Raw genomic sequence first — 24,436 nt, forward strand, 5'->3', positions numbered from 1 at the left:
CTGATTTGGGTAACCTGCTTAATTTAAATGTGTTTTTTAAGCAACCTTTTGTCTCAAAGATGACCATGCGTTAGTTTAAGATTTTCTCCCTATTTCTACAGGCTGAATTTGCCAAAGAAGAAAAAGAAACCGGATCATGAGGATGAGGAGCGAGACAACTCTATGAAGTGCAGTAACAGTGCTGAGCAGCTGGATGTAGATGGAGACAATTCCAGTGAAGTGTCCAGTGAGATTAACTTCAGCTATGAATATGCCCAGATGGAAGTTACTATGAAGGCCCTTGGTAGTAATGGTAAGAAGCAACAGAAGTTATTAGAAATATGCACGGGGATGGATGCCCCATTCCTGGAGGTGTTTCATCTTGGATGGGGCCCTGAGCAACCTCATCTGGTGCCTGATTGAGTGGTTGGCAACCCTGCCTGTTGCAGGGAGGTTGGAATTAGATGATCTTTGGGGTCCCTTCGGACTCAAGCCTGTGAATATGAGGTTATATTTTCAGGCAATGTTTAGCACCAGCTTTTTCCCTTGTAGCATCCTACTGGAAAACTTTTCTTGTGAATGACTCATTGCAGCCATTTTTGCACTGGAGGGGAAAAACTCCACCACAAAATATTTTGTTTGGCAGCCCTTGTTGAGGAAAAAGCTGAAGCTGGGATGCTGGTGGAACTGCAGCCTCAAATCAGAATGTTTTTGCTTTGCTGTTTATTTTTTGTGTGTTATGTCTCACTCTGGCATTAACTGTAGTGATTTCTGTCTCTGCAATTATGTTCTTTAGTTCTTGTGGTCTTACACAGCTGCCCCAGATTGACATTATTTTGGGACAGAAGTAGTTTTTTTTTAAGACTGATCTTTTCCAAACTCTCTTAAATCATTCACCCACTCTTCTGTTCGTCTTTTTTTTGCTCCACAGTTCAGCAGCATTTTTTAAATATGCCTCACAAACAAATGCAATCTCTTCCTCCTTTTATGTGATATAGTACTATGTTTACTGTTTAGTAAACATTCTTCACATTTGATCTCACTGGCCACTGCAGCCCCTGGCATGGATATCTGTCGGTCTGTATATATGAAGCAAAGTATGAAGGCATAGTAATTTGTGCCTTGCCCAAGGCAGTGCAGAACATCTGTACAGAACCTGGGACAGAGCTCGTATTTCCAAGTCCCCACTCTACCACATAGTCATTACTTGACTCCCTCAGTTTAATTTCATGCTTACTAGATATTCGACCCCAGAAGTTCTAGCTTCCTTATTTTCCAACGTCTACCTAGATCCTATGCAGTCCATCTTGCAAAGCCTGGAGCAGCAGCACGAAGAGGAGAAGAGATCAGCACTTGAACGGCAGAGACTTATGTATGAGCATGAGCTGGAACAGTTACGAAGGCGACTGTCACCAGAGAAGCAGCACTTCCGCAGCATGGACAGGTTCTCCTTTCATTCTCCCAGTGCTCAACAGCGTTTACGGCAATGGGCAGAGGAGAGGTGGGTAATAAAATCTGACTGGCAGGACTGTTCATTTCAAGTTCCTTGGTGCCAGTGAATTTTGCAGGGTTTAAATTGTGTTGCACACCTCTGTGGGCTTTCTGAGAAGACTCCTGCAGATGATTGGAGGGACAGAGTGAAAATATTAGTTGAAGCACAATCAGATCAGTAATGCTAGAAAGATTTTAAAGTAAGAATGTCTGCTTTGTTGTTAAGGAGAAACTGTACCAGCATTAAATATGAGTCCCTTCTTTTGTAAATTCATGACAGCTGCTGGAAGGTTGTTCTTCCTCCTAACTTGTATCCAACTGTCTGACCTGGGCAGGTTTTGGCAGCCAGAAGGTTTCAGAAAGAAAAGGGAGTAGAAGGGTGATACAAAGAATTTAGATCCAGAGGATTGGAAGAGCTGTGCAACAATCACAGAGGAGCCACAGGCCTCTACCTCTTCATAGACAGTTGCACTGAGTGTATTATCTTCTTCCTCTCTGTGATCTTTGCCAGCATTACTGACAAATGGTGCAGCTGCAGGAGGAAAATGAATCTTACCCTAAAACAATAAGCATGGTAAAAGATGTAATGAGGAAACACAGATCTGATTTAAGGAGCATCTTTTGAAATGCAAAGCACCTGAGGCAGTCCAACGAGGTCTTAGCTGTCTGTCTAGAATATTTTGTGGTGCTGGATTCCTGCACTACATAGTTGGTGCTCTGATACATTTGCCAGGGAGGCCAGTGAGCAAGTGGGTCATGATGTCTGATCAAATCTCCCTCTGTAAAATGGAACATCCACATCTGGGCTGGGAAAACTCTGGAATAAGCCATGTAAGTACTGACTATTCAGCAGATAATTGGAGAAGTCTCCAAAGCTGGCAGTATGCTGATGTCCACTCTACTAAATTCATACGGACGACTTTTTTTTTTTTCCAAGAAGAAATGCCATTTAATTTGCCTAATTCTTGTGTTAAAAAGCTGAGTATTGACTTTTTCCCTGTCAAGTGATCCTGTGCTTTGCAGTCAGTTTCAATATCTAAATGCCATTTTCTTCTGTCTTTCCCTGCAACAAATTGCCTTCTAGAGAAGAAATGTTGACCCACAGCCTGAGAAAGCTGCGAGAGCAAATTGTTAAAGCCAATTTGTATGTGAGAGAAGCCAATTTTATTGGAGAAGAATTGGACAAGAGGACAGAGTATAAAGTCACCCTCCAGATCCCTGCTTCAAGCCTTAATGCCAACAGTAAGGTAATGTAGCCATAATGGAACTAAAACATTGTTCATGTAGTTTGCTCCTTGGGATTCATATTCATCTTACTCTAACTAATGATCTAGATAGTTTGCATTGATGTTGAAGTTCACATTTCTTTCTGTTTAAGAGTGACAAAGTCCATGCAGGTTAGGTGATAAAATCCATCATGATGATAAAATCTATGTAGAATCCATCTACCAAATGTGTTTGCTGTCACCTTATAGGCATTTGCCTTTGCATCGTGGTGTTGAGGTGAGAAATTGCTGACATCCCTGTTGTACAGGGAGGAGCTGGAGCTGAGAGGATTTGGATGATTCCTTCCAGATATCTTAAACATTTTGAAAGGAGGGATCCAAACCCAGAGTTCTCTGTTGCAGGCTGGCTACCTAAGCTGTCTTATCCTTTCTACTCTTGAGGCCAGCTCAAAATTTTAGTGATAGTAAAGGCATCATCATCAGTGCAGTAGCTGTATTTTAACCCAAGATCAGAATTGTTCTGAGTTGCTTTAGAAATTTCTCTTGTTTGCTGGTTTTTCTTGCAGTCTTCTGGCATGTCCAGAAACAGGACATTAGCAAAGCCTTCTGATGCATTCCCCCTCCATAAGGTGTTTTCAGGAGTTGAAATTTGCCTTAGCTAGAACTTTAGGCTGCTGTAACTTGGGGATATTTGTGAAATGCCTGAATATTCCTATTTGTAACACTTATCTAAGGTGACCATCCACTGAAACTACTGCCTGTGGCTGGGATGAGACATGGCAGTTAGACTGAAGGTGAATGTACTGTGACAGCCAGATTCAGGCTGTCGTGCTTGAACTCAAATCGTTAAGCTGTATTAAAAAAAACAGTCCAAACTTTGCAGAGGTGTTCTCAGTTTTTCTGTCATTTGTAAACTGTTTTTCATTGCTGTGACATAGGATCTGCATTAATCTCTCTTGAATTGTTTCTCAGAGAGGTGCAATTCTCAGCGAGCCTGCTATTCAGGTGAGAAGGAAAGGGAAAGGCAAACAGATTTGGTCACTGGAAAAGCTGGAGAATCGATTAGTAGACATGAGGGATCTTTACCAGGAGTGGAAAGACTGTGAGGAAGACAACCCTGTAAGTAAAAATTACTCCAGTACTGTACCACTAGAATTCTTTTCCTATTCATTTTTTTGGTTAAGTAGATGTAAGAAAATCTTCTGGTTCTGGAGGAATGGTGTGGAGAGAGGGAGGGAAAAGGCAGAGGTAACAGTTTCTCTTAGCCTTTGTTTTGCTAGTACTGAAGCAATCTTCAGCATTTCATCAGCCCTTATCACGTCACTTTGATGCTTGTTTGCATGCATAGCTCAATGCAGTAAGGAAACATTATCAGAGCTGGGGCTCAGGCCGACTTCTCTGAATCAGTGTTGTAGAACTTGTTGAGGACAGGCCTTAATACTCTATGCAAAGTTAAAATCGTGTTTCCATTCTTCTTGTGTCCTGATCTGGCCTCTTGCTTGCCTCCCTTTTTCCTGTTAGGCTAGTTTTGTAACACTTGGAAAACTGTTGTGAGAAGTTTGTTTTTCTTACGTTTTTGTGCATTTGGTTAAAGGTGATGAGAGCTTACTTCAGACGAGCTGATCCGTTCTATGATGAGCAGGAGAACCACAGCCTTATCGGAGTAGCCAATGTCTTTCTTGAGTGCCTGTTCTATGATGTGAAGCTGCAATACGCTGTGCCGATCATCAATCAGAAGGGAGAGGTTGGTCGTTTTTTCCATTATCTGTCCTTACTCAACTGCTTATTCACAGTCTGTGGATGTTAATACCACTATATGGTAGATATTTTCCAGTTTGCACAAGATCTCTGCTGACAGTTTGGGATTGTGAAAGTCCCATACTCGAGTTGTTGAGGCTTCAGATCCAAGCACACTGACTGTGAAAGACAAAAGCTTTGTTTGTACCCTCCAAAATGAAGCAGCCCAAAATACATATTAGAACCAGTATAAGCTATAGGTCTACTGCATTTCATTGACTGTTGTTCATAAAAGGCTGTTAAATGTAACACAACAGAAAATCTTCAAAGACAGCTAGAGCAAACATTCTGTGTGCACTCTGTGCCTTGCATATGCACTTTGCAAACTCTCCAGAGACTGATGGGATGGTGAGTGAGATTGCAGCATACTGTTCCCAAAGTCCCTCTAGTGCCTGATGGTTTGTAAAAACAGAAACTCCTTTACAGCAGCAGTCTTTACTCCAAGCTTTCTTTCTCTGGTGCTACAAACGAGCATTGCAAGACAACAGAAAGGAAGAAAATGTCTGCTGGCAGGCTGGGGACGTCAGTCATAGTTATCTGAAAAGGGATGGATTTGTCACTGCTCTCTGGCATACGTATCATTTGTACTCCTTTTTCATCAGGTATCTGGTCGTCTCCATGTTGAAGTTGTTCGAGTGAGTGGAGAGATAGATGACAGGTTGGTTGGTGGTGAGGATAGTCCTGATTATTCCAATGAAAACGACACTCAGGAGAGAAAACTTGTCTGCAGGGTGAGTTCCAGATATACCCCAACCTCGTGAGTAACCTCTCTTTTCATCCCATCTTAAAATAACAAAGCCTCAGGTGCACTGGCTTCTGGACATTAGATATCTCTGTGAAACCTTGCGTGTGATGTTCATTTCCAGTATTCAACTACACAGAGAGAGTTCTGACTCTAAACTTGTTGATAAATAGTATGGAACGGTGTTGATGTTTCAGGATGAAAAAAAAAAGTGACAGCCATTTAGCTGTGTGGTATGTACAGAGTTCAGTCTTCAGCTGTATCTGTTTTCATGGTCTTTGTTGCCTTCAGTCTCCATGATTCTTTCAAGTCTGCAAGGTATTCATTAAACTGTATTTATATACAAGTGCATACAATCTTATCCCAGGCAGTTTTATTGTATTCTTAGAAAACATGGAAGATTTATGGCAGGGACTGGAGCTGTAATATCTAGTTCAAAAGCAGTCAAAGAATCTGATAAGCTTCCTTTGTTCTGTGAATCATTCTCTCCTTTCTTCACTCGCTTAAATATTTAATCTTTTGTGAAATATATACAGATGTGTTTTGTTTATTAATAATAAAAAGCAAGTGAGCAAGGAGTGTCTACTGGGAATTCTCTGTGATAGGAAAATGCAACTTAGGCCAAGCTTCAGATAGAGGTAAATAAGGGAGGCAAAAAGCGCTGGAGGGAGTCTGACTTATTTGACCTTAATATGACAAAGAGATAAATAGAAATTAAATAGAGGCAAATTACATGAAATGTGGTTGATGCGATGGTTTTGTTTAGAATGGATGTATCCAAAAATTGTAGTTTTATTTGTTCATTAAAGGAAATGGGTGGGGGAACATGCCTTACTTTCGTGTTGTCAGGGCTATTTTAATATTACTTCCAACATAAGGACAAAAATATCTTTAAAGAAGGGACTGGCAGAATGAGGGAGCTCATTTTGGTAGAAGTATACGATTTGTCGTGTATTCTTAAATTGTAACTGTTGCTGCATCTCTCCATTAAAAGTAACTTAAATAATTTGGTGTGTTTCTAAAATTCACTGTGCTAGTTTTTATTCCCAAAAATACATGATTGCTGACATCTAGTGGCCATTTTCAGCTGATGCAGTCAAAATACAGCCTGCAGTGGGTGTCAGTGCAGAGGTACATCGTTAGTAAGCTTTTTTTAATTCCCAATAAACCTTCTTAGTTATCCCTTGCAGGGGAACAGAAGAACATTGTTCTACCAAATGAACTTCCAAATTCTGTGAAGAGAATTTAATCCTGATGGATAAGATCTTTTCCTTTGTTTCTCATCTCTTCTCTAGATTAAAATACTTCAGGCAACAGGTTTGCCACAGCACCTCTCCAACTTTGTGTTCTGCAAATACACATTCTGGGATCAGCTGGAGCCAGTTAATGTTGCACCTGAGGTGGATCCTTCCTTATCCCCCATCAGCAAGGAGCCACGCTGCATGGTTGTCTTCGATCATTGCAACGTAAATATATATTTTTTTTCCATTTTATTACTGGAACTGTTGGCAGGAAAACCAGGCTTATGCTTGCATAACACTGTTGGTTGCACGTTTGCTCTCATTATTATACTTCGTGAGGCTGATACCCTAATGCCATTTTTAGTAAGAACTTTCCTTGTAGTGCACAATTCATTTGTACGAAAGTCACTGAAGGTGATGAAGTAGATTAATGAAGGAAGGCACTCAGTTTGGCAGAGACTTATTAGTTTACCTGGAGTGAAAATGCAGCTGAGTATGAGTGGAAGTGTGACACCCTTCTAAGAACATGTCTGCATCTGACCTCATTACTTTCCATTGACATCAGTGAAGAGACATGGGCAGTGTTGGGACTTGCTGTCTTTCATCTCTAAGTAGGTGTTGAAGTTAGATAGCGTATCTTAGAACAGGCTGCTTCCTTCTTTTCACTTCAGAGCCACTAGTTAAGTGGAGGCATCTGCAATAGAGATCTCAGAATCATAGAATAGCTCATGTTGGGAAAGACCTTCAAGATCATCAAGTCCAACTGCAACCTGACCATCCTACCCTAACTCTAGCAACATTCCACTAAATCATGTCCCTGAGCACCACACCCAGATGGTTTTTAAGCACAGCCAGGCATGGTGACTCAACCACTTCCCTGGGCAGCCTTTTGCAGTGCTTTCTGAGATGTCAGAAGTCAACTTAGATTAATCCCAGATGATCACCTGAGTTCTCTTCATGTTCTTCCTCTCATTTGTTATCACACTGAACAATGAACTCCACTCATTTGTAAGGTAGATATTGTACCCTCTGATGAGTTTGGAGTTTGATTCTAAGTTCTAGAACATAAGATATTTTTTAGAGGTTGGGTCAGGACTTGGAACAGGATGCGGTCATCTTACAGCTTGTTCTGGAATTTTACCTTTAAGCACGTCTTACATTGTTACCTTGTCTCCTGATTTTACAAATCAAAATGACAGTTCTTCCTTTCCTCCACATTGTGTCTTGGGAGCTGGGGTAACTTTACTACATCCTTACGTTAAAGTCAAGACAGTGAGTCTCTAAGCCTAAGTCAGCATTGTGTGGTCACAGTCATTAACCCGTTGTCACTTGCAGGAGTTTTCTGTAAATATTTCTGAAGACTTCATGGAACATCTCTATGATGGTGCTCTGGCAATTGAAGTATATGGGCACAAGCAGAGCGGTGACCGCAAAAATCCAACCCTGTGGGATTTGGGAATCATTCAGGCCAAAACACGGAGCCTTCGAGACAGGTAAATACAGAAAGTAGGTGTTCTGTTTTAAAAACCTGGAAAGTCACTGTCTGAAGGGGGCTTAATTTTGAGGCAGATTTGAGATAAGTAGTCAAATTTTGAACTGAAAAAAAAGAAGTGTTTGAGACTTGATCTGTTAGGCTATCAGAAATAGACTATTGGGAGAACATCATGTGATGTGTCAGTAGGTTTTAAAAATTGAAACAGGAGAAATGCTCATCTCTGTTTGAAATTAAAAGTGGCCAAACTCGAAGGACTTGGAAGCCCCTTTTATTTAAAAAAAGCCATGTACATTAGTAGTCTTTTAGAAAGGAGCAGAAAATAGTAAGCTGATTAATTTTTGTTATATTGTTATGAGGATCTGAGCCAGAAAGAGCTATCAAGTCTAGAACAGCAAGATGATTGTTCTGACTGTACAGTGATGTATTTATTCAGGGTCAGACTCCTGTTTGTTCTTGGACATGAAATGTTACCACTGTAATGCTTCCATTGAAAGAGCTGTATAACTAATTACTTCAGTTAGGGTAAATATTGCAATAAAACAGTAATTCAAACTGAAGGGTTGTGTATTTCTTTATTGGCAACCAATTCTCATCCCCAAACTCAGCTTGGTAGCATTTTCTTAAATGTAAGTTGTTTTGCTCCTCCTACTGGAATACAGCTCTGGAACTTAATTTAGTGGCAGTTATTTCTCTTTTTATTTATTTCCAGCCTATGAATTTGGTGAACATGTTGAGTATTAGGGGAAATATAGGAAAATTTAAAAGAGAAATCAGGAAAATGTGGCAAAGAGAAGCTGTGTGTTACAAAGTAGTTACATTCAGTAGCTGAGCAGAACCTCCTTCTTAATTTTGAGTTACTAAAGACTGACAGTAAGTATTTAAGCTCTGGGAAGAGTTTGACAGAAGGCAGTGGTATGATGTAGTTCAGGAAGATGCCTTCATTTTGGAAAGCTTGTGAGACAATGTCATTTTCGTTTGGCTGTCTTCTCTATGGACTTGATAGCTGTCAGCAACACTGAATCTCTGTAGATCTGGTTGTTCAGACTAGAGCTTGAATATTAGCATCTAGTAGAATTGGTTTTCATAGTATAGTGAAGAAAAGGCTTATTTCTGATGGTTGACTAAAAGGGCTGTCAGAATAATGTATTATTTTTTAAATTTATTAGCACAGCTAATAATCCTGTGTGGTAACAAACAGCATCTATGGGAGTGTTCTTTCACTTCTTCAGTCTGTGGTCAGGGCCAATAGTTGTTTTTTTTTTTTCTTCCTTCTCTCTTTTTCTTTCCTTCTCTTTTTCTTTTGGCAGAAAAAGAAAGAAAGAAAGAAACGGCATTTGATGTATTTTGCAGGTGGAGTGAAGTAACCCGAAAAGTAGAGCTCTGGGTTCAAATTCTAGAGCTGAATGAGAATGGGGAATACTGCCCAGTTGAGGTGACTCCTGCCAAGGACGTTTGCACTGGAGGCATCTTTCAGCTCAGACAGGTAAGGTGGCATGTGCAGGATTTCAGCAGTGAACAGAGACGGTGGGAAGCTGAGAGGGCTCTGTTTTGTGTGGACAGAGGGATGGTGTCCAAGTTGCTCTCAAGCCTAAGCATTGAGTATGATCTTGTGTCCGTGGAGTCCTTTTGTGTTTGGTGAAACTTAGAAAGTGTAAGTTCATACTTAAAGCGGATCAGAGGCTTATCTGAGATTTTTTGAAGTCCAGACTTCCCCCTTAATTGATGCTTTCAGCCAACTATTCACTTTCTTTTGAGTTGTACATGCATTACATTGTTAGTGCTCAGCTAAACACTTAACATTTTTAGGTGACAAGCTATTGCCAAAGTAACACCAGGCATTAGTGAAAGTTAGATACAAGCTGTACCTCTGAGCTCCCCAACTGATTTGATTTTTGCTATGGATTTTATTGAGGAAATGTATTGATAGCATCAGCAGGTAGGCAAGAATTTTGAAGTCAGGGAGACCAGAGTCAGGAAGAGGTCACTTAAACTTCAATAGCTCACCAAATAAGGCTGTTTTCTAACAATCTAATGGGTAAGAGATACAACTTTCTGCCTTCAGAAGTATTAAAAATCCAATAGCTACATGTTCTGAAGGATTTTCCAGACAAGTAAACTGAGTTGCTGAATGCTGATTTTTTTCCCCATGAATACCTGAATACTGCAAACATAAATGCTTGCAACAGAAAGGGTATCTCCTGTACAGCAGGTCACTGAGATTACCGTACTCAGAAGAGCATAATATAAAATGCTGCTTGCAAATGACTGCCGGTAGAGGTCTCTCTTTGAACATTTTATGCTCTGTTGTTGTTAACAAGCATTTCACATTATTCTCTTGGACAGGGGCAATCTCGAAGAATTCAGGTTGAAGTGAGAACTGTGCAGGAATCTGGGACCTTGCCACTGATGGAGGAGTCAATACTATCTGTTGGAATTGGTTGTGTTCAAATAAAACACGTTAAGTCACAAAAAGTGCCTGAAATTTATCAGGTAAGGGTCTGAATATGTCTTATAAGCTACTCATGTTTTCAAGGCATGTAAAAACTTAAGGTTATGCCCCAAGTTTGTTACAGCTGTGCATTGCTTTCAAGTCTTAGTTGATTTGCAGCAGGGATAGGGAGGCTGTTATTTAACCTACTAGGTGTATTTGTATGTGTGTAAAGCAACAACAAGAACTGTCAGAATGCTTTTGATAGGCGATATTGGGAATTAGGCAGGATGGTCTAAGTGCACGTCTTTCAGAAAGTCTTAAACAAAAATCATTTTCTGTGACAAAAGTGTCATTTGGAATGCGACCTTCTGGATGTGTTCTGGATTGTGCTGCTTTTAAGGATAGGAAACACCGTAGTGAATAGCACGTTATTCAGGACAGGAAAGAAAAAGACAAACCTTCTAAAATACTTTTGGAGTTTGTTCAGTAGATTTTACTTCAGATATTAGGTATGACAGTATGCCATATCAGACAGAACTGGCAAAGCACAGAATAGTTCTTTCAAGAGGAAGGACTTCAGTTCCCCTTCAAGAAGAGCCTGAACTGCCTCTGATGCTGGTAACCCACATGGGAAAGAGCTATTGAAAGCCATGTTATATTAGTTCTGCTGCTTACAATAGCTTTCTGACTTGAACATCTGGATTTTTAGTCCCCTCATTAGCATTTCTGTATCTCAAGTAAATCACTATCTGTGGAATGTGAAACATTTTCTAAAGAGTTTGAACTAAGAAAATGCCTCTTCTATATGGCTTTTTAATTTTAGCTTAGCTAGATTTTTGCTTTCATTACTAAGATACAAAAGTAGGCTCCAGTGACTTGTTATTAGTTAAATAGATAAGTAATCACTTAGGATTGGAGATGTTGCTGCTGTTCCTTTCCCTGTGCAGCAGTGGCAGTTGTGCCTGCTCTCAGTGCAAACAGGTCTGCTTGTGATGCACATCAAGAACAAAAGGTACTGTCTCCCACCAGAAAATAATGACAATCAAAACGTGTGAAGTCTACCTTGTGGCTGTTGGTGTGGCAAACACTTATTGCACCTCCTCAGCAATTGGCTTAAACGCTTACATTTTTTTTCCTCTATATGCTACAGCAAAGTTGCCTTGAATCCTTTACGTCAGATGTTGTAAAATTCATACTTAAGTCTTGCAGGTAGAAAAAAAAACAAGCAGGTTTTTCTTTGCTATCCAGGATCAATAGGTTTCAAGTTGTTCTGCTTTAACTCTTACATCTTTCTTAGGGCTACTGAAGTATTCCTCTTTCTTCCATATATGTACAATTTTTAGCTGTGTTCCTGTGAAATGTACAATTATTTTTTTTGTGTTGAGACACGAGCTGCTGATAGCAGCGAATCTTTGGGATGCCACTGTTGCATTCTATGGTCACTGCTAAACTCAGACTTGTACAGATGATTGCTAATATTGCTTAAAGTAGCAGTACCCTTTGCATTAAATGTGTTTCCTGCTGTCAAAAAGCATTATTGATGTGGTTTTGCATGTTTTGACTTAGGAAGAAGATGATGAAATGGACAGTTACCAGGTAAAATTTCTCATATTACAATCTTGGGTATTTTCAGATTAAAACATATTCAAGGAAGATCAGCATTTTATCTTTTCTGCATCAAAAGCTTTTCCTCTGAAGATAGCAAAAACTGAGACTTGCATAGGTTGTTATGCTACAAAGCCATACAGTGGATTAGAGAGATAGAAACAAAAGAATAAGATATCTTGATCTGTATTTCAAAAGCGTGGTCCAGTTGCTTTTCATTTTCTGTTTTGAGTAAAGGAAGGTGTCTGTATTTTGACAAATTATGGATAGGTTGAAATGTTCTTAATGTAGACAAAAGTAAGCAGAGTGGTGTTGAAAAGGCAATCAAAATACTTCATACTGCTTCACATTACGGATGTATGTGTGAGACCTGGAATAAACTACTGAGTAATCAAGCCCTGGACGTGCAAGAGGGGTTCTGTTCCTAGAACCCTAAGATGGCAGTGAAATAAATACTGAAATTTGCATGGTAATGGTTTGATTTTTTCTTAAATGTATGTAATGTCACTGTAACATGAGCCTTACAGGAGAACTGATGAAGTACAACATCTGTGATGTTTGTTTCACCTTTCTCTGAATAACTTAAGCAAAAACACTTCATCATCATTGTAGATCTCAACTTAGTGTAATGTGAGCAAAGAGATATTTAGGCTTAATGCTCCCTGACAGATTCCTGCATACTTGCAGGGGTCTGCAGGTGAGTAATAAATAGTTTATAATCTTACATCCACTCATTTTTCTTGACAAACTATTTGTTGTAGCTTGTTTTGGAATGAAAGTGAACTGTTACTGCCTTAAAAGAACCTTTCCTAAAGGCATCCCAGAGTGGATAGCTCATCTGTGTGGCACCCAGTATACTGCATGTAGAGTGTCATACATCATTTCTGAGATTTCTGTATCAGGGACAAATGAACTGAGTGTTCTTGCAGATACATAGATATTTTTTGAACAACCTGAGCACTCAAAAATATTTTAAAAGGCTCAGGTGCAAATGCCATAGCTAGGGATAATGGCATGATATGGGTTAGGAATGGATTCCTAATGTAAGGCTGCTAAATAATGAGCATGAGTAGTGAGCCATGAGCATGAGCTGGAGTTTCCAGCTCTGCTACAAAGTCATGGCTGCCAAGTTTTAGATGAGGTTTGAGCAAAGAAGGTGGATAAAGTGAAGTGTGTTCAGCTGAGCACTGGGTAGCACAAAATAGCAGCTGGAGAAAAAGCAGTGCCTTAAGCTGGCAAGCTAAAATGCTAAGAAAGCTTTTTTACCATAGTGGTAGTCAAACACTGTAACGGGTTACCCAGAGATGTTCTGGAGATTCCATTCTTGGAGATGCTTGGATCCCAATTGGACCCAATCCCAAGCAGGCTGCTGCAAACTGAACCTGCTCTGAGCACAGAGCAGGGCTGGACTAGGCAGCCTCCCTTCCAGCCTCAGCTATTCTGAATTGCTCTTTAAGCTGTCCTCTAAAAAAGTAGAGAGCAGAGAAGAGTGAAGTGATTCAGTGGAGGTTTGCTCTCTCTTTCTTCTCTGCTTCTTGTGTACAAGTGAGCAATAGGATTGAGGAAACATTTAAGCCACAAATAGGAAATATTGGCTTTTCTGAGTCAATAATTAGTATGATTTCTTTCCTCTGTACAGGATAGGGATTTGGAGAGGCTCCGTCGGAAGTGGCTGTGTGCCTTAACAAAGCGTCAGGAATACCTTGATCAGCAATTGCAGAAACTTGTTGGGAAGCCTGGTAAGCAAAACACACTTGAGATAACAACAGTGGGAGGCTGAGATACGCACAGGCACTTTCAATGTATTGTAAAATCATAGAATCATGGAATTGTAGAATGGCTTCAGTTGGAAGGGAACTGAAGGATCATGAATCTCCAACCCCCCCACCACAGGCAGGGCCACCAACCTCCACATTTCATAGCAGCCCAGGCTGCCCAGGGCCCCATCCAACCTGGCCTTGAACACCTCCAGGGATGGATGGGGCATCACAGCCTCTCTGGGCAGCTGTTCCAGCACCTCACCACTCTCATAGTAAAGAACTTCCCCTTGATACGCAACCTAAATCCCCTGTCCTTCAACTTAAAACCATTTCCTCTTGTCCTGCTGTTACCAACCCTTTCAAAGAGTTGATTCCCCTCCTGTTTGTAGGCTCCCTTTAGGTACTGAAGGCTGCAATGAGGTCACCCCACAGCCTTCTTTTCTCCAGGCTGAACAAGCCCAGCTCCCTCAGCCTGTCTTTGTAGGGGAGGTGCTCCAGCCCCCTGATCATCTTTGTGACTCTCCTCTGGACCCTCTCCAATAGCTCCCTGTCTTTCTTGTGCTGGGGTACCCACACCTGGGTGCAGTACTCCAGATGGGGCCTACAAGGGCAGAGGAGAGAGGGGCAATCACTTCCCTGTCCCTGCTCGCCACCCCAAATCTAGAAAAGAAGGAGTGAAGTGTTGAATCTCTGAGTCTACCACTACTTCACTTTCAGTGAAACAAAAGTTGGAGAAGCTTATACAAAATTCAGTTGTTTTCGATGCTGTATGCTTCTTTGTGTGCTGAACTTCTGAGCAGAGTGGGTCTGATTTTATTAAGATGGTATAGCATCAACACATGGCAATGGAACTGAGTCAGAAATGCTCTCTGTTGTCCTTACTGACGTTGCTTCCCCAGATAAAACAGAGGATGATGCTGATCGGGAGGCACAGCTTCTAGAGATGAGGCTAACGCTCACTGAAGAAAGGAATGCTGTAATGGTGCCTTCTGCAGGCAGTGGGATCCCTGGAGCTCCAGCAGAGTGGTATGAACATGCATTGCCACATGAAAGAATTAACGTAAAAATGATGCATGGCTTCTTCCCGACTTGAATCGTTGCCATTTTGTTGCTTTCCTTAATCTGGACTCTACACTGCATGAGGAAAGTTGTTAAAATTAGGACTCTTGCTTATATTATTTTATTAGGCTGTGCATCTGAAATCCAGAAATGCTATTTAGTAAACGAAACCACTATTGATCAGAGAGTAATTATGACCTTCTGAAGAAACGGAATCAATATTTATTACCACTGCACTTACCATTTTAAAAAATTAGCTAATATGTTAATTACCTAGTTCATTCACTTAAAAGGCTGCTCTGTCATAATAAAACTGCATCTACAGGAGCATTTTGTTGCACTCCTGGTTGAAGTGCAAAGTTTGTTTAGTCAGCAAGTGTTCCATGTAATTTTCTAAACATTAAAAATAGTAAATTACACTACACTGAGCTTGCCATACTGTAGCAGCTGTGAGTAACAACTGCAGATAAGGAAGCAAGGCTGCTTTGCTTCAAACCTCAGCATTGGTTGCTTTCAACTTTCTGCAGTGTTTTTCTGAGCTAAACTCTGACGATATTTATTGATGGAATTGACTGTCATGGGGTTTTAAATGGAGATTTGTTAAAATTAGAATCATAGAATCATAGAATGGCCTGAGTTGAAAAGGACCTCAAAGATCAGCTAGTTTCAACCCCCCTGCTGTGTGCAGGGTCGCCAACCACCAGACCAGGCTGCCCAGAGCCAGATTAGTACTTCTGAAACATAAAGATGTCATATGCTTTATTGGAGTACCATTGTCTTCGACATTAAAATACTGGGCTAGGTTTGAAAACAGTGGAGCTGCAGGAAACTTCCTTGGGGAAGAATCTATTTTGAACACATTTTCTCCAAAGGAAGCGTTCAGTGTGGTTCTTAGTGTGACCTTATACATCATATAAAAATCCAGCCTGCTCTTATTCATCATAAAATCATTAAGTTTGTCATGAGATGGCTACAGCCTTTCTACAGCTGTGACTGGAGCTAGGTGTCTTTTAAAATGTCTTTGATGCTTCATATTCCATTTTAGCACATCATTAATGTTGTAGCTTTAACGTGCAAGGCCACAGAACACTCGGTTTTTAAAACAAGCAGAGCACAACCTGTGTTATCCCTGAATCACAGAATCACGGAATGGTTGGGTTGGAAGGGACCTCAAGGATCACGAATCTCCAATCCCCCCACCACAGGCAGGGCCACCAACGTCCTCATTTCATAGCAGCCCAGGCTGCCCAGGGCCCCATCCAACCTGGCCTTGAACACCTCCAGGGATGGACGGGGCATCCACAGCCTCTCTGGGCAGCTGTTCCAGCACCTCACCACTCTCATAGCAAAGAACCTCCCCCTGATATCCAACCTAGATCTTCCCTCCCTCAACTTAAAACCCTTTCCCCTTGTCCTGCTATCCCTGAATACACGCTGTGAAAAGCAGGCCTTGTGTGGCTGCTTGGGCTCTGGGACAGATGTGTTTTACAAAACAGAGAAACAGTTGTGCACTGTGGCAGCATCAATGGAAGCTTGAGAAGTTTGGTGCTGGATTTTCTGACCAACTCTGCTGTCTTCACTGACATCAATAATGCAGAGGGGTTTGCATTTCATAAATGTGTATGTCAGAGTAAGTAAACTTAATTTTGCTATTAGTATTTTAGAGGGAGAAGACATTTCTGAAAGCAGAGGTCAAAGAATATAATAATAGTAAGAGAGCTGGTATAAAAGAAGTAGCAATTTAGTTGAGACTCTGCAACAGTAAATTAAAATAAAGCTGTTTGGCAAGGTTATCATTGGTCTGACTTGGAATTGCAGTTGTACTGAATGTAATATTCTGTGAGCTTTTATCATAAAGTACGTGTGCTGGGTAAATCTGCTGTAATTTAAATGCCGCCATTGTCACTGTCTTACATTTTAGGACTCCCGTGCCTGGTATGGAAACTCACATTCCTGTTATTTTCCTTGACTTGAATGGTAAGTGGCTCTTAAAAGGACAGAGAACTTTGAAACAAACTTTGTACAACCAGTGATGTGGTAGAATTTAAAGCTTAAGAAAATGATGAAATGCCCGGAACATCAGGTAGATCAATTTGAAATGACACGTTTTTCACTGAAACACATTGCTGAATGTTTCAAACCACACAGCATTATGTATGGAAGGGACTGTGCATTCTGACAACCCTGCTACTCTGCAGATGTTTGGGTCAGTAAAAAGGAAATAGTAAAATGAGCATACTCCATAGGATGAACAGCAGTAGATGATGTCATGAAAAGAGTAATCGCTGGATGGAATGCTCCTCCCTAGGCCTTGCAAGGTTTTTATGCTGGTGCTGTATTATGTCTTTATCAGTTGGAAGAAAATATGAAGTCACCATTAGTAATGTCTGCATAACAAAAATAAACACCGTGACAATTCAAATACAAGATCCAATGTGGTGTACTTGATTAGATAGTGTTAGGAAAGATGGGTAAATCACAGATGAGAAACGGAGAACCCCAAATAGACCAGGGAGCCAGCAGTGCTTGATTGGTTGAACAAATCCTTCTCATGATGTTTAGAAGAGGGTTTGTGCTTGGGTTAAAAGCATCAGGTAAGAGGTGAGAAGTGGCATTCTGCCTGTGGAGATGAGGGTTTTGCTGTGGTGCTGTTTGCATTAAGGCTTATTTACCTCAAAAAGCCCATTGAAATATTGAAGGGCTTCAGAGAGGAGCGAGTTAATAATTCATTAATGGTGGGGGACTTAAGCGGGTTGAGCGTGTTCCTGAAAACCATGCTAAAGATTTAATCATGGTCTGAATGTACCATACTTCTTCAACCAGCTGCTCTTCTTTATTTCAAAAAAGAAAAAAAAAAAATCACCTAGCTAATAAACCCAAGCAATGTACTTGGTATAATTGTGAAGCAGTGCTCAAAATAGAATGGAGGATATTTAAGGAATAAAAAGGAAGCGAAGGGATATTTACAACCAGAGGATTTTCCTGCACAAGAGAGTACTTTATAAGGCTCACTTTGCATTCCCACATTTTTGTGAACAGTTTCTATGTAGACATGAAATGTAAATTAATAGCTTGGGTGTTTTTAAAAAGGAAAATGATTTTATCTTCTCTCCCTTCTGCATTCACCACTGATTCTAGCTGATGACTTCAGCTCCCAAGATAACCTTGATGACCCAGAAGCAGGTGGGTGGGATGCGACTCTTGTTGCTGAAGAAGAGGAGGAATTTTTTGAACTGCAGATTGTAAAACATCATGATAGTGAGGTAAGTAGAGATACAGATTAGCACATTTAACTCAGAAGCCTTTTAGATGTTTGCTTTATACGTATAAGGCCACTAAGTTGGTCAGGCAGGACTTGCCCTTGAGAAGTCCATGCTGGTTGTCTCAAATCACCTCCATCTCTTCTACTGCCTTAGCATGGTTTCCAGGGTCTCCTTCATGATCTACACCAGCACAGGCATGAAGCTAACAGGTCGGTGGTTAATTGGATAGTCCTCTCTACCCTTCTTAAAAATGGATGTGACATTGCCTTTTCACACCCATCTTTTAAGATATCACAGAAGTCATATCATATCATATCACAGAATGGCCTGGGTTGCAAAGGAGCACAATGCTCATCCAGTTCCAACCCCCTGCTGTGTGCAGGTCGCCAACCAGCAGCCCAGGCTGCCCAGAGCCACATCCAGCCTGGCCTTGAATGCCTGCAGGGATGGGGCATCCACAGCCTCCTTGGGCAACCTGTGCCAGTGCCTCACCACCCTCTGGGGGAAAAACTTCCTCCTCAGATCCAGCCTCAACCTCCCCTGTCTCAGTTTGAAACCATTCCCCCTTGTCCTATCACCATCCACCCTCATAAACAGCTGCTCCCCCTCCTGTTTCTACGCTCCCTTCAAATATTGGAAAGCCACAATGAGATCCCCCTGGAGCGTTCTCTTCTCCAAGCTAAGCAAGCCCAGTTCCCTCAGCCTTTCTTCAGGGAGGTCCTTTTTGTAGAGGCAGTTGTTGTTTGCAAGGGACATTCGCTAGGAACTGAACCACAGTTTGAAAAATAAAATTCAAGAATCTTCCTTCATCTGAGTCTCAGCCAATTAAATTATGAAAGCCTTCAGCTGAAAAAGCAAGCAATCTTAACTAAGGTTATGGTTAACATGTTTAGCTGTGCATTGTTACGTGCATTATGTTCTCATTTTACCACATAGCTCATTGTTTTACATCTTCACAACTTAGTGGATAATTTCTGCTACAAGGTTTAGAATAATTGGATATGGTTTTTTAACTTAGTCTTCTACGTTCTTTTATGTTTATTATTCCTGTTGATTTTGATTGGCTTTGTTGTCTGCTGTTGTTCTCCTTTGTTTTAAAAGCCTGTAAGGATAAATGCCAAAATATTTTTCTTGTGATTTCAACAAAAAAAAGCATTTAAAACTGCAGTAACAATAATTATGAAATTATTAAGTAATCGTTTAGGGATGTGGTTTAGTGGGCATAATGGTGATGAGTGGGTGGTTGGTCTTGTCCTTTGTGGTCTTTTCCAATCTATGATTCTAATGATCTATATTTTAACAGTCAAGAAGAGAAATTCCAGCATTTGCTGTGTTGATAGAAGTGTTTCAACAAAATGTTTCAACTCTGCATTCCGAATATATGAGATCTCAAATACTGAGTGCAGAGGTTGTGTAGTGAGATGGAAGATTCTCACTGCAATCTCAGTTGCTGTCTAGTTTATCTTAATAAATTAGGCCAAATGGCCCTGCAGTTTTGCATATTTTAAAATTTATTTGCAGTGATCTTGGGTATTCAGTGGTCTTTTTATTGAGAGGAAATGTTCCAGTTTGAGCAAGTTGGCATTTTCAATCCCAGCATCTTCATTTGGTAAACTAATCTCAATTTCTTAAATGGCCTCTTCTGAAGTGCAGGGATTTTTCTTCATAGGGACTGAAATGGAGAAGCTGACTCTCAAAATTTATGTATTATGTATTTTTCATAATTATGCTTAATTAATTACAGTTAATTATACACCTAATTATGCTTATTAGAGGATACATTTTTTTTTTTCCTTCGCAGGTGAAAGTAGAAGCCTCCTGGGACTCCACAGTCCACGACTGCATCCAGCTCAGTAAAGGAACAGCAGCAGATGAAAGAGTTTACCTTATTGTGAGAGCCACTGTGCAGCTCAGCCATCCTGCAGAAATGCAGTTGGTGTTGCGCAAACGCATCTGCGTCAATGTTTATGGCAGACAGGTTTGTCTTCTGTAGTCCTTCATGTGTTCACTCTGCCCTGAGCTTGTCACTGCCTCAGGAAGGGAAGGCTGTGCTGTAGGACTCTGCTGTGACTGTTCTCTTTCGTTTATACCAGAATGGAAGCATCATATTAGCAGCTTGCGGGAGGATCTAGGCTGCCATGTGGTTTTCATTGCATTTTTTACATTGTGGATGATGATACAGCTTTTTTTTAAGGCTTAATGGCAACTTAGTATATGGGAGCCTTTGTTAGCTACTGAGTGACTGTTTTAACCCCATTCATTGAGCAAAGTAGAAAAAGCTCACTTGTCCTGAGCTTGGAGTTCCTATTTTACAAAAAACTGCATCCAAAGAAACTTGGGTGTTTCCCTACTCCTGTAGTATATTCACACATTAGTGCTATTTCTGTGTAGTCATTCAGATATTTAGAGGTAAGCAAGCAGTAGCTGGAGCAGAGATCCCTTTGTGTAATGTCTCAGCTAATCACTCTCAGTCTAACATGTTTTCCAGTTGTGTTGTATTTCTGATGCTGCGTAGTTGAGAGTAGGATGCTTCCTAAGTGGAAAGCAGAAGTTTGTTATTCCATTTGTGGCAACACGTTCTGACAAATATCTTATTCCTACCATGGTGAGGAAGAAGATTTTGTTCAGCATTGCCTCAGAATCCAGCTTCCCTTAGCAATGATGATGACAAAGCAAGGAGCCTGAATTGTTATTCTATTTGCACTTCTGTATTAAAATTTGGAGCAAGAGCAGGAGAGGTGTGATCCCTCCCAGGAACCCTGTAGGCCACTGTGAACTGCTTTTACTGGTAAAAATATAAAAACTACAGCTCTCAAGCAGCAGCTGTTTCTCAGAAAGGGATCAGGGATTTTTAAATAATACACAACGGGAGGAATTTGCTCAGTAGGTTGAGCCTGCCAATAGTTATAACTGTGCTAAGTCTTCATCAATTCTGTTTTCTGCAGATTCGGTCGATTATTTTTCCTTACTGTGATCCAATACCGAATCTTTCTTGCTAGCTTTCTGGCTAACTTTCTTGCTAGCTTTCTAAAAAATCCTCATCGATAACCTTTCCCGGGCGTTTGTCTCAGCAGCATCTTTGAATGACTCATCTCTGCATTAATTCAACAGTCCAGTTCTTAACCCTGCGAGGCGCCAAGTCAGCATAAACAATGACCATGCCCCCTTAAATCATCCTTCATAACGATCTCTTTGGTCAAGAATTTAATGCCTGTACTTGTCAATATTCAAGACAAGTCACCTAGGGCTCCACAAAAAAATATCCAGAACTAGCAAATGTATTGCGTGCTGGTTTAACAGTCACCTTGCAGTGAAGGAAGGTAATTCTTTTTCTGTGTCTTAAATGCAGAAGAGCAAATGATTTGTCTCCAAGTCAAAATCTTTGAATCTTAAGTATTTGCTGGCTAGTCTTTTGGGTTTGGGCTTCTTTCTTTGTCAACTCTGCTTACTTCACTTGAGTACGTTAAAACATTTTTTTTCTGTAGCAAGAAATATTTCCTTTCTGTCTCCCCACAGGGCTTTGCACAGAGCTTCCTCCGAAGAATGTCTCACCGAAGTTCCATTCCTGGCTGTGGTGTCACTTTTGAGATAGTCTCAAATATTCCAGAGGTGAATAAGAATGCAAATTATCTGAAATTGGCTGGGATTCTCTAATTTCCTGCGATGTCCCTTTATTTTAAGCATGCTTTTTCTTGCTGCTGGAAGCATAAAGTATGATTCTTATAAAAGATTAAGCAAACTTATTTACATGTTTAGACTTATCAACAACGTGTGTCTTGTCAGTGTCACTGTGTATTTTGTTGAGTGAGCATCCATTTGCTTAAGTCCTTGAAGAAACATTTTAAAGGAAAGGGGAATAAATACAGGTAGCTGAAATACCTCATGTAGGGAATGTGATAATATGTTAAAAAAGCGAACAAGCAAACAAAACCAACAATACAAACCAACAAAATATTAACCACCCTCCACACACCCTAAATTCTTAAGTAACATCTTAATGTAACCCTTGATTCCTGAGTACATTCATAGTTGAATCCTAATCCCTTCCTTCCAGACAGATGCTCTGTCAGAGCACTTGTAAAGCATTAACACATGAAGAGCCAAAGGGCTGATTGCTGCCTGACTCTCTTTTATGTTCTGATGTATTTAACACCGTGTTTCAACGTCTCTCAAGCTATGCCCATTTTTTTTTCCTTCTGCAAGTCACTTGAAATTTTATTTCCTTCACGGAGTAGATAATGCCTTAAATGTGTTTGAGTGCTTTATAATTACAAGGTATCTGAATACAGCCCTTTAGCTAATCAATGGCAATGTCTTACTGTGAGACTCTCTCAAGAAAAAAAAAAAAACACAGGAAAAAGGGAATGAAAACCAACAACAACCGTGTATAACTTGAGGTGGTGGTGATGATTTCTGAATATGATATGGCATATTTAGAAAAGTCCAACAAGGCATTTGAATCTCCCCCTGTACTTAAGGGAAAACAGTGTTGAATCTGTCCTGCATATTTTAAAAATGCATTTTCTTCAGGACTGATGGAGGAGGCTTTTGTTTTTAGAGCATGTCATTTCTTTTCTCCTTTCCAGGATGCTCAAGGAGCTGAAGAGCGGGAAGCACTGGCCAGAATGGCAGCAAATGTTGAAGACGCAGCTTCAGCTGACTCTGAAGCCTACATAGAGAAGTACTTGCGAAGTGTGCTGGCTGTGGAGAACATTCTCACCTTGGATCGTCTGCGGCAGGTCTGATTTTAGGGCTGTAGCACACAGCAGTTGTGTACTTACTCAGTACAGTATATGACAATGCAGATGTTTTCATAAGGACATACAGTGGCTGGCAACCCAAGACCCCCCCCTTAAGCTTTACAAAGTGTGCCTGTGGCAGAAGTCCAAAGAAGCAAATGTAGCTCACTTTACATAGATGTTCTCACTGAATTATCTGCAAGATGGGTGAATGGGACTGGGAGCTTTGTATTACATGCACCATCTCTTATCCTTGGTTGGTTTTTAAGACCGTCCATTGCTGATTATGTATCAGAAAAAGCAGATAGGGTTGATGTGAGCTTTTGTTTTCTGAAGGTTAGGATTTACTACAGATTTTCCAAGTTGCTAGTAGAACTTGTGTCATTTTGAATCACAAAATCATAGAATCATTACAGCTGGAACAGACCTTTAAGATCATCTAGTCCATATGCTCATATTCTGCCTTGGAGCAACCAAACCTGTTCTCTTTAATATGTACGACATTGATGGGGTTAATCTTGAGCACTGCAACTTGATCTGTGTACCAGGGAAAATATGGAAGAGAAAAACATTTATTGAAAATTGTTCTTCTGGTCTATAAATTATGCAAGAGTAAAAGAAAGTTATGCAAAGCAAGCCAGAGTGTGTGCTTGCCCCCTATAAATTAATGGTGAAGTGCGACGCACTCGGAAGTATTGAAAGCAAGGTCCCTGTCATGTGTAATTAGTTTAAGGGATTAAAATAGGAGCTCAGCTACGAAAAGGAGCCTGTCTTCACATCTGTAGCAGTCATCTCCCAGAATCAGAATTAGCTGTAAAGTCCTATATGTGCCAATCAGCAAAAAACTTAATGTTTTTCCACTCTTGCACTTCTAGCTGTGTTACATACAATTTTTAGATTACAGTAAACTTCACAGATGGGAGCCAGTGCTATACAGCTGTTTAATAACATTTTTCTTGTATAGACAAAGATGGGATGATTGGAACTTGGATTCTGGCAAAACACGCCTAGTATTTTCTATCTTTTGCTTCTGTGTGATTTGCAGGAAGTTGCAGTAAAAGAGCAGCTAATGGGAAAAGGAAAACTCTACCGGAGGAGCCTGAGCTCTCCCAATGTGAACCGGGTGAGTATTCCGTGCTGGAGTCCGCAGCACATTGAGGGCAGCAAGTGCATCTTTCAATTACCAATCGAACGTAGCAATAAATTTCCTTTTGCTTGACTGTTCTGCTTGTCTGTGCTGTTTGTCATCCTGCAAATCACTGTGAGTAGACAAAATCTGCATGTTTTCATATTTTCACCGTACGGATTAGTGTGCTTTAGAGTGCCTGCATAAATCCACATTGTTGGAAAAAGCAGAACACTAGTTCTTCATCTAACTATCTTTTCCCTAGAAGTTTTGAAAGCAAGTTCCAAGTATTTACTGATCTTAATTTTGTATTGTAGAAGCATTATCTTTTTCTTGATTAGTGCATAAGAAGAAAGAGACGTTTCTACTTTCCAACGTTTTAAATGAAATGCTTTGGTTGAGCTGATAATGAAAACTGGTCAAATTTTGGCCTCTCTTAGGTCACTAATTGGGATTTCACCTTTCATCGTCTCTCGACTTTC

At 40.5% G+C, this 24,436-nt stretch overlaps 1 protein-coding gene across 5 annotated transcripts in view; it reads left to right on the top strand.

The window, feature by feature from the left end:
- KIF13B (kinesin family member 13B) overlaps positions 1 to 24,436 on the top strand; it is a 125,286-nt gene that overhangs the window by 70,880 nt on the left and 29,970 nt on the right. For all 5 annotated transcript variants that reach the window (XM_042883459.1, XM_042883463.1, XM_042883461.1 and 2 more), the window contains exons 16-34: positions 102 to 292; positions 1,270 to 1,480; positions 2,555 to 2,717; positions 3,669 to 3,815; positions 4,291 to 4,440; positions 5,096 to 5,224; positions 6,531 to 6,701; positions 7,812 to 7,969; positions 9,322 to 9,454; positions 10,315 to 10,461; positions 11,969 to 11,998; positions 13,647 to 13,746; positions 14,667 to 14,793; positions 16,748 to 16,803; positions 17,965 to 18,089; positions 19,891 to 20,067; positions 21,606 to 21,698; positions 22,676 to 22,828; positions 23,874 to 23,951. In XM_042883459.1, the coding sequence (XP_042739393.1) occupies positions 102 to 292; positions 1,270 to 1,480; positions 2,555 to 2,717; positions 3,669 to 3,815; positions 4,291 to 4,440; positions 5,096 to 5,224; positions 6,531 to 6,701; positions 7,812 to 7,969; positions 9,322 to 9,454; positions 10,315 to 10,461; positions 11,969 to 11,998; positions 13,647 to 13,746; positions 14,667 to 14,793; positions 16,748 to 16,803; positions 17,965 to 18,089; positions 19,891 to 20,067; positions 21,606 to 21,698; positions 22,676 to 22,828; positions 23,874 to 23,951 (2,539 nt within the window). The remainder of the gene's footprint in view (positions 1 to 101; positions 293 to 1,269; positions 1,481 to 2,554; positions 2,718 to 3,668; positions 3,816 to 4,290; positions 4,441 to 5,095; positions 5,225 to 6,530; positions 6,702 to 7,811; positions 7,970 to 9,321; positions 9,455 to 10,314; positions 10,462 to 11,968; positions 11,999 to 13,646; positions 13,747 to 14,666; positions 14,794 to 16,747; positions 16,804 to 17,964; positions 18,090 to 19,890; positions 20,068 to 21,605; positions 21,699 to 22,675; positions 22,829 to 23,873; positions 23,952 to 24,436) is intronic.

Source organism: Lagopus leucura, unplaced genomic scaffold, assembly GCF_019238085.1.
Source record: "Lagopus leucura isolate 7727_CA_CO unplaced genomic scaffold, USGS_WTPT01 Super-Scaffold_100038, whole genome shotgun sequence".
NCBI classification, from domain to species: domain Eukaryota; kingdom Metazoa; phylum Chordata; class Aves; order Galliformes; family Phasianidae; genus Lagopus; species Lagopus leucura.